This window comes from Pseudorca crassidens, chromosome X (assembly GCF_039906515.1).
Source record: "Pseudorca crassidens isolate mPseCra1 chromosome X, mPseCra1.hap1, whole genome shotgun sequence".
NCBI classification, from domain to species: Eukaryota; Metazoa; Chordata; class Mammalia; order Artiodactyla; family Delphinidae; genus Pseudorca; species Pseudorca crassidens.
Genome location: NC_090317.1, coordinates 38,768,562 through 38,785,108, shown reverse-complemented (window position 1 = coordinate 38,785,108; position 16,547 = coordinate 38,768,562). Strand labels below are relative to the sequence as shown.

The window sequence follows — 16,547 nt, the reverse complement described above, 5'->3', positions numbered from 1 at the left end:
GACAAATCTGAGAAAGGCTGAATTAAGGAAACCGCCAACAGGGCTCAGCATGCAGTTCTTCTCAGAGCCCTCCGTCTGCCCCAAGCCCTTGGCGGTGTGCTCCAGAGAAGGGAGAGAGCACGGAATAGTCCACAGGCCGTTAGACCATGGCTCCCTCAGCACTCGATTTCAGAATTTCCCTCCCAGCGCTCCCCGCCCTCGGCCTTCCTCCTGGTGGAGAGGGCGGTGCGGGACCTTACCATGAGGAAGGAGTACCCAATCCAGAGGCTGCGCCAGCCCACGGGGCACTGCGGGATGGTGATGTCCTGGCTGTGCACAGCAATGGCTTGTGAGGGCGCCTCACACACAGAGCAGCGGCTGATGTACGGGGGAATCTGCGTCTGGCCGACGGGCATCATGGGGATGGGCGCGGTGGTGGAGAGCCAGTAGGATTTATCGTTGCGCCGGGCATAGTGGCACACTTCGTTGATGTTGCAGTAGATGAAGGGCATGGTGCTGAAGCGGGGCAGGCAGGAGCCAGCAAACCCTGCAAGGAGAGAAGGTGGGCAGGGGCAGGTAAGTTCTGGCTGAGGGGCAGGGCTGCGATCGTCCCTGGAGCCACTACAGCTGGACTAGATGGTGGTTTGGGTTCATATCCAACTGCTTGTAGCAGAGCAGGGACGCCTTTCCTTCCTATCCCGGACCACTGTACACACACTGAAGTCTATTTTCTATGCACCAGGGAAGTTTGATAATGAAAAGAATCTTTTTAGAAACTGAATGATGACTCCCTAATTAGTCTGCTTTGTCAAATCAGCATTTAATAGAGTGAGACTGTGGTTCGCTGAAACACACACCTGAAGACAATTCAATTAATTCTTGGGTAATCATTGTTGCCGGCAGGTCGTATTATTATTACTACTACTGATCGCTAACATTTAATGGATGCTTAATACGTGTCAAACGTTGTTCTAAGCATTTTACATGGGTGATTCCCGTAATCCTTAGCCTACCCTATGGGACAAGTACTAGCATTAGGCTTGTTCCACTGAGAAGGAGGCGGAAGCTTAGGCTGAATAACGTGTCCAGAGTGAGCGGCAGAGCTGGGGTTTGAACCCAGATCTGCCTGACTCCAGAGCTGGTGCTTGTAACCCACTACCCAACATGGGCCCACCAAGGGTTGGGAGGAGCGAGGAGTGTGGCTCCTGGTCCTTGTGGGGACAGAGGGCCAGGGCTGGATGTGCGAGCCGGTACCTACCCAGGTCCTGGTTGTGGGCTTTCTCCTGCCCCTCCACGAACAGCAGGCTATAACCGACCCACAGCTGGCTCATCCCGACAGGGCACAGGGGCACCTGTTCTGACTGGCTGTGCTTCACCAAGGTGTAGCCCACTCTCACGCTCTGCCCAGGCATTCCAGCCCTCCCGAAGGGCCCCGGCTTCCCTGGAGCTCCTGAGATGGAGAGAGCAGAGATAACCAAGGACCCGCTGAATCAGAGGCAGTGAAAAAGCAGAGCCAGGGTTAGCGAGGCAAAAATCACTCCCTCCTCTCCTGCCCGACAGACGTGGCTAACAATCGCGGCACTTTCCCAGCAAGCTTCAGGACTGTTCTCTACTCAGGACAACTGATTTGCCGTCTCTGATATAAAATGGAAGGTAAGTAGCAGAGCAGCCATGTCTTATCTCAGATTCTCTTCTCCCTTGAACCACCCCCCTTCCATCCACGTCAGAATCCCTGGGTAGAAGACGAGGTGTGCAGGGCAGGGGGCCACGCTATAGTATAGAGTTATAGCTCTTAAGAGTTGGAAGAGAACCCAGAGAACTCTGTGGAACAGTCCTTTGCCTTCTGGAATGTAGGGCTCTAATCCTTCACAGGCTCAGAATGGAGTGAACAGATTCGAGCCCAGTTTTCCAGCCTGCTAGTAGTATCAAGCTTTACTGCCCAGTTTCCTAATTCCACGATTCGAGATTTTGACTCACCCTCAAGCCTCAAACCCTTACAGAAGCCCTCTGCCCCCTAGTGCCGACATTGCCAGACCTTCAAATCCTGGAGGGCCTTGCAGTCCAGGGAGACCAGGATCACCAAGAGCCCCAGGTGGGCCAGGGAGTCCATTGGGGCCGTCTTTGCCGGGGATGCCAGGTAAACCTTTGAAGCCTGCCAGGAGAGAAGGCCCACAGCGGGGTACTCAATGTGCAGTGTCTGGAGGAGCCTTCCTCGGAGAAAGGGGACTCGTGTGTCATGCCCAGGACTCACCAGGAGAGGGCGAACTGGCCATCACCCTGGAGTGCACGCTGAGCTCAGGACTGAGCCTCCTGGGCTAGTCCTTAGTTCACGTCCAGGCAGCTCAGCCCCGGGACCTCACTCTGAACTTAGCCCTTCTGAGCTCCTTCACACCCATGTCCCCCTCCCTTCCTCTCATCTTCCCAGCAATGCTAGGGAGGATGCAGGGCAACTGCTGGGGTCCCATGTCAGAAATGAGGACACCGAGGTCCAGAGAGACTGCTAGCTTACTCCGGCCGGGGCAAAACTGGGATTGGAAGCCGGGTTTTCCGTCCCCCAGCCCTGGGCTTTCTCCGTTGCTCTCTGTCCCCCCACCACGCTCCCTCCTTCCCGCAGCAGCGCGTTAGCGAGGGACGAGCTGTCTGGATTAGCTGCTGTGCTCTGCCCACACAGAGCACTTCGTTCCGTGTGCTTCATTCTCTGAAGCCAAGTACAACTGCTGGCCCTGCTGGTCCCCTCCTTCCTGGTGAGAAGCTTGGAAGCTTTGTGAAGGAGCCGAGGAAACGCTCCATGAAGGTGCCCCCTTGGAGCCGGGGTTCCCAGCCAGTTGCTTCAGCCTCCCAGCCAAAGCCATCTCAGCTCCCCGCGAAGTCCCCTTTCTCTGGCGCCCTCCTCACCTTGTAGGCCTCCAGGGCCTTGGGCCCCAGGGTCCCCCATGAGGCCAGGGATGCCATCGATGCCTGTTAGACCCATGGGTCCAGGAGGAGCCTCGATGGCTTCTGCAATTGGTGTTTGTCCAGGAGCGCCTCGGGGGCCAGATAAGCCTGTGGGCACGTGGGAGAAACGGAAATGTCAAGCGGAGGCAAAGGAGGTGGCCAGGGTGGGCTCCCGGAGGTTCAGCTGGCATCACAGCCGAGACCCCAAACCCAGCCAGCTGGCCTACTAATAGAAGCCAAACAAGCCAATTTGCTTATGAATTCAATGAAAAAGTATTTGAGGGCCTACTATGTGCCAGAGCCTGGTAGATCAGGGGATAGAGCAGTGAGTAAGACCTTTATGAGACGATGGTCTGGTGATAAAGATGAAAAATGCATAACCTGACAAAAACCATTAATCTTACTGCAAATTGTAAGAAGTGCTATAAAGGAAATGGACAGTGCACGGACAGTGGGAGGGAGCGGAGAGGGCTATGGGGTGGAGAACCTGCTTTAGAGAGAGTTATAAGTGGCCTCTTACAAGCAGTGACACTTAAGCTGAGACCATTAAAGCATTAGAACAAGCTGGGGGGTGGGGGAGAGTGTTCCAGAAGTAGGACTAGCATGTGCAAAGGCCCTGCGGCCTGACAGGATAACTGGATAACTGAAAGAGGCTAGTGTGACAAAAGCACAGTGAACAGCAAAGGGGAAGGGCTGGTAATGAGGATGGAGAGGGAGGCATCACAGAGGGCTTCATGGCCATAGTTAATTCTTATGCCATGGGACGCCCATGAATGATTTCTGTTTTTATAAGACCTCTCTGACCACTGTATAGAGAAATGATTGTTGGGGGAGGTGAATAATGGAAGCAGGGAGACCAGTTAGCAGTCACCGCAGTGGTCCACGTGAGAAATGTTGGTGCCTTGGACCTCAGTGGTAGAGGTGGAGGTGATGAGAGGGGGGCAGATGCAAGGCACGTTTATAGGAGACACAGCCCTCAGGGCTTGCTAATGGATTGGATGTGTGTGTGAGGGGAGTGGTGATAAAGGACAGAAAGGATGGTTCTTCATTTCTAGATTCAGCAAATGGGTGAGTGGTGATCTGAGTGCAAACGCAGTGACCGCAAATGCAGAAACAATGCAGAGAGGGGAGGTCAGTGGCAAGATCCGTGGTGGCAAAGCGGCAATGGCCTTCAGTCCTGGGAGCTGATGGAGGCAGAGGTATCTCCAAGGTGGAGAAACTCCCTCCCTGGAGGAGCTTGATCCAGCTGCTTCAGCCATTCAGGCTTTCTTGGCGTGCTTAGCAGTGACTCCTGAAGGAATGATACGCCCCAACCCCTCCCCTGAGCTCAGGATCAGCCTGGCACATGCTCTCAACTCACCTCTTGGCCCTGCCTTCCCCTTCATCCCCGGAAGTCCTGGGTCTCCAGGTGGCCCAACTTTGCCTGGAGTCCCCATGAAGCCAGGCTCACCTCTCATGCCTGGCAAAGTCCAAAGGAAAGCAAGTCAGGGCCTGGCACGGTGGTGCTGGTGGTGGTGGGGTTGAGACTAAGCAGAGGCGAGGGCAGGAAAAGCATCAACAGCTGGTCTCTCTTCACAGGGCTGCAGGAAGGGGCCATATCTGACAGTGGAGTGGGAAAGGACCCAGCAGGCAGCCGCGCAGTCATACCTTTCAGTCCTAGCTCTCCAGGGAGGCCAGAGAAACCTGGAATTCCTTGGTCTCCCTTGGGCCCTTGAGGGCCAGGAATTCCAGGGAAGCCAGGGTCTCCCGGGTCGCCTTGATCCGAAGATGGCCCAGGGGGTCCTGGGGGCCCCGGGGGGCCTGGTCGGCCTAGGGATAAGATCGGAAGAGGGATGAGGGCAGAGGGAAGAGGAAGCGGCCATTGCTGAAAGCCTTGGGACTGATAGGAAGCCAAAGGCTATTCCCAGGGCAGATAATGTTCCCTTGCCTTCTGTGGGGCCCCAGTGCCCAGACCTTCCCAAACCCTTTTAGCAAAATGCAGCCCATTCCAACCCCCTGTGCCCCTGCGGGAGGAGGGACGTGGGGCCTCACAGGCCCATGCAGGTCCAGCAGTGGGGATGGGGCTGGACTGTAGACAGGCCCTCCCCAAACTCCAGACAAAAGGTGATGGCCAGCCCTCTTTGGGCTTCCTGACTTTACCTTGTTCTCCATCTAGGCCTGGTCGCCCGGGGTCGCCAGGTTGTCCTGCTATGACTGAGGGCAAGGAGAGACCTGGGGCACCAGGGAGACCAGCAGGGCCCTGGAGACCTGGGAAACCTGCAAAGAATAAATAAAAGGGGCTGCAGGGGCTTTGTGTGGCTAAGAGAGGGCCAGGCTCTCTCAGAGAAAACGGAAGTTCACACAAGAAAATGGAAGCCCTTAGGGTAGGAGCCAGACCAGCTGAGGCCAGCAGAGGGCTCTTCTCCCTTTCTCCTCCGTTGGCAGCCATCGGCCCAGTGCAGCTGGCAGGGGCTCAGAGACTCCTCGCTCGCAGCAGGCGCTGCATTGAATTGGGACGGACAGAGCTTCGGGAAGTTCCAGCTCCCCAACCTCGCTGGTAATGCAAATACTTTAGACAGATTTTCCCTCAATCAGGAAGCAAAGAAGGTATGACTGCAACACCTGGAATCGAAGTTTCCTACAGCGTTTTTAAACCTACTGTCCCTGTTGCACAACATTTCATCAAGTTAGCCAGTCCTGTCTGCGGCTACTCCGAGGAGGTCACAGATCGAGGTGGGGCACAGGCCCCAGCCAGTCAGAACAGACACCCACTCGCCCGCTCAAGCAGAATGGAGGTGGCAAGGGCGCTATGACCCCCGATGTCTTCTACAGCTAACTACTGGGGCTTCCAGGCAACCTGGAAAACAGTTTTATAGGTAATTCATGATATTAGCTGAATGCTTGCTAAATTGCCTGAATCCCTTCTCCCTGTTTGGCCAAAGAGAATAGCCATTTACTGGAGTACATACATAATACTCGTTTGCTCAAAGTTTAATACTGCTTTACATGTTTTCTGTTTGTGGAATGATTTCTATTATAATATGTTCAAAACCAAAAATTTCAACCGATTATAGTAGATTTATACAATATGCGTACATTGAAAACATAGATGGTAATCTTGCTGGGAAAACACATCAAAGCCACGTATACAAATGTAGAAATCTATTTTATTCTTGTAACATGGAAGAAATGTATTTATTACTTTGGTATATTCTAAAAGATAGTCAAATGAAGGGGAATAGATTTGAATTGGTTGACAAACTGTTTTGGTGGTTGAGATTCTTGTTTGTGACAAGAAAATCCCAAAATATGATGTTGAATTTTATTTTTCTGACAAGAGAAGCTGAAAATATTAATGTTGAATTTCTCATATTTCGCTAAGAAATAGTATATCCATGATAATTTGTAAAGAAAGATGGCAGATTGGTTAACTTGGGTGTCTTTAGCAGCTCATTGATTAATTGAATACTGAGGAAATATAAAGGAGGAAAAAATAAATTTAAAGAAAAGTTTCCACTTATTAGAAGTCTAGAAAAGAAACAAAGGAAAAACAAAAAGCAAAACTAGTTGCAGGGGCTTCCCTGGTGGCGCAGTGGTTGAGAGTCCGCCTGCCGATGCAGGGGACGCAGGTTCGTGCCCCGGTCTGGGAAGATCCCACGTGCCGCTGAGCGGCTGGGCCCGTGAGCCATGGCCGCTGGGCCTGCGCGTCCGGAGCCTGTGCTCCACAACGGGAGAGGCCGCAGCGGTGAGAGGCCCGTGTACCGCAAAAAAAAAAAAAAAAAAAAAACTAGTTGCAAAACCACTTGGTGCTACTTTTAGCATTGTCAGTTAGGTCTTGATGAATCGTTGAAGTATTTTTCTTTTTCACAAAGGTAGAAATCTGAAATGAAAGACATTGTATTTTTGTCCTGAAAATATAACTTCATATATCTATACATATATATGTGCTGACATTATGCAAAACCAATAAACAAGACACCAAATATAGTAGAGTAGGTGTGGACAGCACATGGATTGTAAAAATGTCTGTTTCCATGGCAATATTTGGAGCCTCCTTCTCTTTTCACCTGTTTCTTGATTTTATAATTACACCAATATATCATTAAACCTACAATAAAGGTACTACTGACCTCAAGTAGTTAAAAAAAAAAAAAGCTCAAGTATTTCTTTAAGAATGAGACACTTTTTTAAATTTTGGAATTTTATTTTATTTTTTTATGCAGCAGATTCTTATTAGTCATCAAGTTTATACACATCAGTGTATACATGTCAATCCCAACCTCCCAATTCATCATACACCCCCCACCCCCCTGCCGCTTTCCCCCCTTGGTGTCCATACGTTTCTTCTCTGCATTTCTGTCTCAATTTCTGCCCTGCAAACCGGTTCATCTGTACCATTTATCTAGATTCCACATGTATGCATTAATATACGATATTTGTTTTTCTCTTTCTGACTTACTTCACTCTGTATGACAGTCTCTAAATCCATCCACGTCTCAACAAATGACCCAATATCGTTTCTTTTTATGGCTGAGTAATATTCCATTGTATATATGTACCACATCTTCTTGATCCATTTGTCTGTCGATGGGCATTTAGGTTGCTTCCATGACCTGGCTAATGCAAACACTGCTGCAATGAACATTGGGGTACATGTGTCTTTCTGAATTATGGTTTCCTCTGGGTATATGCCCAGTAGTGGGATTGCTGGATCATATGGTAATTCTATTTTTAGTTTTTAAAGGAACCTCCATACTGTTCTCCATAGTGGTTGTATCAATTTACATTCCCACAAACAGTGCAAGAGGTTTCCCTTTTCTCCACACCCTCTTCAGCATTTGTTAATGGTAGATTTTCTGATGATAACCATTCTAACTGGTGTGAGGTGGTACCTCATTGTAGTTTTGATTTGCATTTCTCTAATAATTAGTGATGTTGAGCAGCTTTTCGTGTGCTTCTTGGCCATCTGTATCTCTTCTTTGGAGAAATGTCTATTTAGGTCTTCTGCCCATTTTTGGATTGGGTTGCTTGCTTTTTTAATATTGAGCTGCATGAGCTGTTTATAATTTTGCTGCATGAGCTGTTATAATTTTGGAGATTAATCCTTTGTCCATTGATTCGTTTGCAAATATTTTCTCCCATTCTGAGGATTGTCTTTTCGTCTTGTTTATGGTTTCCTTCGCAGTGCAAAAGCTTTGAAGTTTCATTAGGTCCCATTTGTTTATTTTTGTTTTTATTTCCATTACTCTAGGAGTTGGATCAAAAAAGATCTTGCTGTGATTTATGTCAAAGAGTGTTCTTCCTATGTTTTCCTCTAAGAGTTTTATAGTGTCTGGTCTTACATTTAGGTCTCAAATCCATTTTGAGTTTATTTTTGTGTGTGGTGTTAGGGAGTGTTCCAATTTCAGTCTTTTATATGTAGCTGTCCAGTTTTCCCAGCACCACTTATTGAAGAGACTGTCTTTTCTCCATTGTATATCCTTGCCTCCTTTGTCATAGATTAGTTGACCATAGGTGCGTGGGTTTATCTCTGGGCTTTCTATCTTGTTCCACTGATCTATGTTTCTGTTTTTGTGCCAGTACCATATTGTCTTGATTACTGTAGCTTTGTAGTATAGACTGAAGTCAGGGAGTCTGATTCCTCCAGCTCTGTTTTTTTCCCTCAAGACTGCTTTGGCTATTCGGGGTCTTTTGTGTCTCCATACAAATTTTAAGTTTTGTTCTAGTTCCGTAAAAAATGCCATTGATAATTTGATAGGGATTGCATTGAATCTGTAGATTGCTTTGGGTAGTATAGTCATTTTCACAATCTTGATTCTTCCAATCCAAGAACATGGTATATCTCTCCATCTGTTGGTATCATCTTTAATTTCTTTCATCAGTGTCTTATAATTCTCTGAATACAGGTCTTTTGTCTCCCTAGGTAGGTTTATTCCTAGGTATTTTATTCTTTTTGTTGCAATGGTAAATGGGAGTGTTTCCTCAATTTCTCCTTCAGAATTTTCATCCTTAGTTTATAGGAATGCAAGAGATTTGTGTGCATTAATTTTGTATCCTGAAACTTTACCAAATTCATTGATTAGCTCTAGTAGTTTTCTGGTGGCATCTTTAGGATTCTCTATGTATAGTATCATGTCATCTGCAAACAGTGACAGTTTTACTTCTTCTTTTCCAATTTGTATTCCTTTTTCTTCTCTGATTGCAGTTGCTAGGACTTCCAAAACTATGTTGAATAATAGTGGTGAGAGTGGACATCCTTGTCTTGTTGCTGATCTTAAAGGAAATGCTTTCAGTTTTTCACCATTGAGAATGATGTTTGCTCTGGGTTTGTCATATATGGCCTTTATTATGCTGAGGTAGGTTCCCTCTATGCACACTTTCTGGAGAGTTTTTATCATAAGTGGGTGTTGAATTTTTTTCTTTTTCTGTACGCGGGCCTCTCACTGCTGTGGCCTCTCCCATTGCGGAGCACAGGCTCCGTATGCGCAGGCTCAGTGGCCATGGCTCACAAGCCTAGCCACTCCACGGCATGTGGGATCTTCCCGGACCGGGGCATGAACCCATGTCCCCTGCATCAGCAAGCGGACTCTCAACCACTGCGCCACCAGGGAAGCCTGGGTGTTGAATTTTGTCAAAAGCTTTTTCTGCATCTATTGAGATGATCATACGGTTTTTATTCTTCAATTTGTTAATATGGTGTATCACATGGATTGATTTGCGTATATTGAAGAATCCTTGCATCCCTGGGATAAATCCCACTTGATCATGGTGTATGATCCTTTTAATGTGTTGTTGGATTCTGTTTGCTTGTATTTTATTGAGGATTTTTGCATTTATATTCATCAGTGATACTGGTCTGTAATTTTTTTTGTGTAGTATCTTTGTCTGATTTTGGTATCAGGGTGATGGTAGCCTCATAGAATGAGTTTGGGAGTGTTCCTTCCTCTGCAATTTTTTGAAAGAGTTTGAGAAGAATGGGTGTTAGCTCTTCTCTAAATGTTTGATAGAATTCACCTGTGAAGCCATCTGGTCCTGGACTTTGGTTTGTTGGAAGATTTTTAATCACAGTTTCAATTTCATTACTTGTGATTGGTCTGCTCATGGATTCTATTTGTTCCTGGTTCAGTCTTGGAAGGTTATACATTTCTAAGAATTTGTCCATTTCCTCCAGGTTGTCCATTTTATTGGCATACAGTTGCTGGTAGTAGTCTCTCAGGATGCTTTGCATTTCTGCGGTGTCTGTTGTAACTTCTCCTTTTTCCTTTCTAATTTTATTGATTTGAGTCCTCTCCCTCTTTTTCTTGATGAGTCTGGCTAATGGTTTATCAATTTTGTTTATCTTCTCAAAGAACCAGCTTTTAGTTTTATTGATCTTTGCTATTGTTTTCTTTGTTTCTATTTCATTTATTTCTGCTCTGATCTTTATGATTTCTTTCCTTCTGCTAACTTTGGGTTTTGTTTATTCTTCTTTCTCTAGCTCTTTCAGGTGTAAGGTTAGATTGTTTACTTGAGATTTTTCTTGTTTCTTGAGGTAGGCTTGTATAGCTATAAACTTCCCTCTTAGAACTGCTTTTGCTGCATCCCATAGGTTTTGGATCATCACGTTTTCATTGTCATTTGTCTCTAGGTATTTTCTGATTTCCTCTTTGATTTCTTCAGTGATCTCTTGGTTATTTAGTAACGTATTGTTTAGCCTCCATGTGTTTGTGTCTTTTACGTTTTCTTCCCTGTAATTGATTTCTAATCTCATAGCGTTGTGGTCAGAAAAGATGCTTGATATGATTTCAATTTTCTTAAATTTACTGAGGCTTGCTTTGTGACCCAAGATGTGATCTATCCTGGAGAATGTTCCATGCGCACTTGAGAAGAAAGTGTAATGTGCTGTTTTTGGATGGAATGTTCTATAAATATCAATTAAATCTATCTGGTCTATTGTGTCATTTAAAGCTTTTGTTTCCTTATTTATTTTCATTTTGGACGATCTGTCCATTGGTGTAAATGAGGTGTTAAAGTCCCCCACTATTATTGTGTTACAGTCGATTTCCTGTTTTATAGCTGTCAGCAGTTGCCTTATGTATTGAGGTGCTCCTATGTTGGGTGCATATATATTTATAATTGTTATATCTTCTTCTTGGATTGATCCCTTGATCATTATGTAGTGTCCTTCCTTGTCTCTTGTAACATTCTTTATTTTAAAGTCTATTTTATCTGATATGAGTGTTGCTACTCCAGCTTTCTTTTGATTTCCATTTGCATGGAATATCTTTTTCCATCCCCTCACTTTCAGTCTGTATGTGTCCCTAGGTCTGAAGTGGGTCTCTTGTAGACAGCATATATATGGGTCTTGTTTTTGTATCCATTCAGCAAGGCTGTGTCTTTTGGTTGGTGCATTTAATCCATTCACGTTTAAGGTTATTATCGATATGTAAGTTCCTATGACCATTTTCTTAATTGTTTTGGGTTTGTTTTTGTAGCTCCTTTTCTTCTCTTGTGTTTCCCACTTAGAGAAGTTCCTTTAGCATTTGTTGTAGAGCTGGTTTGGTGGTGCTGAATTCTCTTAGCTTTTGCTTGTCTGTAAAGCTTTTGATTTCTCCATCAAATCTGAATGAGATTCTTGCTGGGTAGAGTTATTTTAGTTGTAGTTTCTTCCCTTCCATCAGTTTAAGTATATCATGCCACTCCCTTCTGGCTTGTAGAGTTTCTGCTGAGAAATCAGCTGTTAACCTCATGGGAGTTCCCTTGTATGTTATTTGTAGCTTTTCCCTTGCTGCTTTCAATAATTTTTCTTTGTCTTTAATTTTTCCCAATTTGATTACTATGTGTCTCGGCATGTTTCTCCTTGGGTTTATCCTGTGTGGGACTCTCTGCGCTTCCTGGACTTGGGTGGCTATTTCCTTTCCCATGTTAGGGAAGTTTTCGATTATAATCTCTTCAAGTATTTTCTCTGGTCCTTTCTCTCTCTCTTCTCCTTCGGGACCCCTATAATGTGAATGTTGTTGTGTTTAATGTTGTCCCAGAGATCTCTTAGGCTGTCTTCATTTCTTTTCATTCTTTTTTCTTTATTCTGTTCAGCAGCAGTGAATTCCACCATTCTGTCTTCCAGATCACTTATCCGTTCTTCTGCCTCAGTTATTCTGCTTTTGATTCCTTCTAGTGTAGTTTTCATTTCAGTTATTGTATTGTTCATCTCTGTTTGTTTGTTCTTTAATTCTTCTAAGTCTTTGTTAAATATTTCTTGCATCTTCTCGTTCTTTGCCTCCATTCTTTTTCCGAGATCCTGGATCATCTTCACTATCATTATTCTGAATTCTTTTTCTGGAAGGTTGCCTATCTCCACTTCGTTTAGTTGTTTTTCTGGGGTTTTTTCTTGTTCCTTCAGCTGGTGCATAGCCCTCTGCATTTTCATCTTGTCTATCTTTCTGTGAATGTGGTTTTTGCTCCACAGGCTGCAGGATTGTAGTTCTTCTTGCTTCTGCTGTCTGCCCTCTGGTGGATGAGGCTATCTAAGAGGTTTGTGCAAGTTTCCTGATGGGAGGGACTGGTGGTGGGTAGAAGGAATGAGACATTGTAAATGATCACATGAAAATGCAAGATGGCATGTTTTCCCAACTCATTCTATTGTCAGAGACCTAAAGAAAAAAAATCTCCAATATATGAATGCAGCCTCTCAATATTTAGTGCAAATACGAAAATGTTTGGCCTAATTTAATGTTATTTAGATGAAGGTATTGTAGGGATGGGGATTGTTCCTAGGAAATTTTCTTGGGGGTAAATCTTCATTGTACACTGATTTCTTTAATCAAATCTGAGATTCGGTTCCTGTTGGGGATTTCCTATATTCTTTTTTTTTTTTTTTTTTTTTTTGCGGTACACGGGCCTCTCACTGTTGTGGCCTCTCCCATTGCGGAGCACAGGCTCCGGACGCGCAGGCCCAGCGGCCATGGCTCATGGGCCCAGCCGCTCTGCGGCATGTGGGATCTTCCCAGACCAGGCACGAACCTGCGTCCCCTGCATCGGCAGGCGGACTCTCAACCACTGTGCCACCAGGGAAGCCCCCTATATTCTTTTAAAACAAATTTTTTTAATTAGACATTGAGAAGAACAGAAGAATATTTATAAATCATATGTTAAAAAATCATCCAGATACAATGAACATCTGTGTTCCAACCGCCCAATTTAAGGAAAAGAAGATAGCGATACCTTTGAATTTCTTTGCATGCCCTTCACAGATTCCACCACCTTCCCTCCCTCCCAGAGGCAACCACTCCTGAAGTTTGTGTTCATCATTCCCTTTTCATCACAGTTTGACCATGCATATTTGTATCCCTAAACAACATATTGGTTGGAGTCATACCAAATATATTCCTGTGCAACTTCCTTTTCTTCCCCCTCTCCATTATGTGCCTGAAATGTATCCACCTTGACATGTGCTGTTTACTGCATTTGTAATTGTGATTTTATTTCCTCAGATAGCCAAAGGCAATGAATAATTTAATGACCAGGAATTCATAGTCAAGGTTTAAAAACAGAACAGGCATCGTGCCTGTGCTTCCACCCAGGACCCTTCTTCTCTATCTCCTGCCAAAGAAGCCACACAACCTCCCTACAGGCTCAGACCCTGTTGGAGGCCTCACTCTGAAGAAGCTGCTGGCTTTCAGAAAAGTACAGGTTGGTCCAGACAAAGGAAAGAGTAAACACAGAGATAGCAGATGCCCCAATATAAAATGCAGCTGGAAATGAATTAATGCATGAATATAGTTCCTGGAAAACCTACACACACATGCACATAAACACATAAAATAATGTGGTGGGACATCAGGCCCCAGAACTATAAGGAACAGAACATTTTGAAAACATGATTTCCCCAGGTAACATGTGATGGTAGAATGGCCAGTGTTTCTTGACCAACTACTATGTGCCATGCACTGTGCTAAGTGATTCCATATACATTACCTCACCCCTCATTGATTCCTCACCAAACCTATGGGGTAGATTCTCTTATTCACCTTTTATGGAAAAGGAAACCCACGTTCCTTTGGGATGGAGGGGCACGTAACTTCCTTGTTCAAGGTCATGTAGCTAGGGAGAGGGAGAGCTGGAATTTGAATCCAGCAGTCTGACTTCAGAGCCCATACTCTTAGCTGTGATACTACACTAAATTCATTTCTTGTTCTACGTTGAGTGGGAGGTATATGCGTCTCCAGAACATTTCTAAGGAGAGTTAATGAATCAGAATTCATTCACACTATTTGAGAAGTGGGGAAATGGGGGCTCAGAAAGGGACTTCAGACTATGTGATGAGTCAGGGGCCGAGATTAAGACGAAACCGGATTTCTAGTAAACCTAGTAAATCCTAATCAAGTGCTTGCTGTATGCCTGTCCTAGGGAGACATTTATCCTCTTAGACCTGGGCTCCTTCCAGCAGCCACACTGTCGTTCCAGGGCCCTGGGACTACCAACCGCACTGGACACCAAGGAACTTCTGGTAAACCACTCGCTAAGTGGACAAGCACAGTCCCTCAGGACCATTAAACCCAGGCTGTGGCCAAGTGAGAAAGAGAGGCCCTGAGGTTAATAAGGGAGAGTGGGAGGGAACCTGGAGGCTGGGGGGGTGGGAGTCACTGAACTGCTCTCTGACACTCCTTCCCAGGAAAGCCCTAAGTGTAGCCTACCCTCTTTTTGTCGGTGGTCAGTTCCACTGGGTTCTGAGATTCCCAGAGATGCAAAGACATGCACTGCTCATCCCTGTAAGCCACATGGCCCTAAAGAAACCCCAACCCTGGCTGCCCAGCCAAGCCTGACTTGGGCTCACTTACCCCTGCTACCTTTTGGTCCTCTCACGCCTGGATTTCCTGGGGCTCCAATGCCAATTCCTGGAGAACCTTTTTCTCCTTTGGGACCAGGCAGGCCAGCTGGCCCAGGCACACCGGTTATACTAGGTCCTAGGAAGAGATGCAGAGAGATGTGGGGACAGAAGTCAGTGGGGTGAGACCTTTGTGCCTATAGCTCACTTGCAGGGGGCCTGCTTGACAGACACCGGAGGCTGAGGATTGAAATGACAGGAAGGAGAGCTCGTTCGGGTAGAAGGACGAACCCCATCCTCCTTCTTCCCCACATCAAGGCATCCCAAATTGGGGGCTGGCAAGGAGACCTAGGAGTCTGAGGATATGGGATACACCACAGTCAAGAACTCAAGGCCAGCCTCTGTCAGGCTTCCGGAAGAGCAAGTGCTCTCCTCTATGCCTTTGAGGGTCTTGCTTACCTGGAGTTCCATGGGTTCCCTTGGTTCCTGGCAGCCCATTCAGTCCATGTAAACCAGGAAGTCCAGGGAAACCTGAGGGGAGAGAATATCAGAAATGGCTCCAGCAGCTCTGAATCATGAAGGGTCAGCAAAAGGTCCTGCCCCCAGGGACACTGCAAAGTCCTCATTTCAAAGGTCATGGTCTCTCTTGAGGCATTATTTAATGCCCTAAGGGAGACTGGACCACACCTAGTCTCCACCCTCCACCCTAAGTCTTCCTGCCTTTTATTAGAGACCAATATAGCTTAAGAGCAGGGTGCTAGATAATGAGGTATCTTCAAGAAGAAATCAGAGTGGCAATGCCAAGACCTTGAGTTGCCAGCTCCCAGAGACTTGCTGCCCAATCTCTAAGTCAGAAAAAGGCTACATATGCCAGGGCAACAACCTTCCTTCCCAACTCTGCTCTCCATGGATCCCATGTTCTCCTCTTCCCATTCACGTTTGCACTCCTTTCTTCTTCTTCTTCCTCCTTTCCTGTTATCCCTCATGAAACCCAGTCAATGACTCCCCTGGATACGGCTTAATCCCAGCTAGGGTCTCCTAAGAAAAAGTAGTTGCCATCCTTTTTTTGAGGAAAGGACCCTTTTCCCCACTGCCTACTCCCAACTCTCATACCTTTGGTTCCTATTAGGCCAGGGGGGCCCAGGGGCCCAGCTGCCCCTGGGTGGCCTGAAGAACCTGGAAGTCCTGGATTTCCTCTCATGCCTGCAACCCCGGGGAGTCCTAAAAGTGAAAACAAGGCAGAAGTTCAGAAGGGGTTGTGACCTGAAGCTGATCTGAACTTTTTCAGAGTAAAGTTGTCATGTGGCATGGTACCTGGGGAGGCAGGAAGGCCAACATCTCCAGAAATACCAACTTTCCCATCTTCACCTTTGTTTCCTGGGAAACCCACATCACCAACTGGTCCATCTTTTCCTTTCACACCTACAAAATCAAGAAAAATGCTGAGGAGTGATCAGGCCACAGTTCAGGCAGTGTGTTCCTCCACGGGAGAGGGGGAGCAGGAAGGTGAAGCCATTTTGAGTTGCCATGGGAGCTGGATCCAACAAAGATACTCTGAAAGGGATTGTGACAGCTGTCTTCATATTTGAAAGATGCTTCCCAATTGAAAAGTAAGTAAACTTGTTCTGAGTGTTCCCAGCAGTAGGAGCAATGGGTGGAAATGTTCACGAAGTATTTAGTTTAACTAAAAACTAAGGGGGAGGACACCATTATCTTAAAGGTCTTAGAGACTTATCCCGTAAGTCTGTGAGTCTTGAAGGAAAAGTAGGTTGGTTTGCTTGGGAAAACTGTTGACTGCCTCTAAGTGGATACATGTCAGGTAGGAATTTTTCTGCACTGCATAGAAGTTGCA

The 16,547-nt window shown here is 46.2% G+C and overlaps 1 protein-coding gene across 1 annotated transcript in view; it reads right to left on the bottom strand.

Moving 5' to 3' along the window:
- The window catches only part of COL4A6 (collagen type IV alpha 6 chain), a 159,656-nt gene that overhangs the window by 1,929 nt on the left and 141,180 nt on the right, over positions 1 to 16,547 (bottom strand). Inside the window, exons 34-44 of the mRNA XM_067722692.1 lie at positions 16,010 to 16,117; positions 15,809 to 15,916; positions 15,155 to 15,226; positions 14,709 to 14,834; positions 5,053 to 5,169; positions 4,561 to 4,722; positions 4,274 to 4,372; positions 2,875 to 3,021; positions 2,015 to 2,131; positions 1,238 to 1,429; positions 240 to 526 (exon numbers count right to left, since the gene is read on the bottom strand). Of these exons, the coding sequence (XP_067578793.1) occupies positions 240 to 526; positions 1,238 to 1,429; positions 2,015 to 2,131; positions 2,875 to 3,021; positions 4,274 to 4,372; positions 4,561 to 4,722; positions 5,053 to 5,169; positions 14,709 to 14,834; positions 15,155 to 15,226; positions 15,809 to 15,916; positions 16,010 to 16,117 (1,535 nt within the window). The remainder of the gene's footprint in view (positions 1 to 239; positions 527 to 1,237; positions 1,430 to 2,014; positions 2,132 to 2,874; positions 3,022 to 4,273; positions 4,373 to 4,560; positions 4,723 to 5,052; positions 5,170 to 14,708; positions 14,835 to 15,154; positions 15,227 to 15,808; positions 15,917 to 16,009; positions 16,118 to 16,547) is intronic.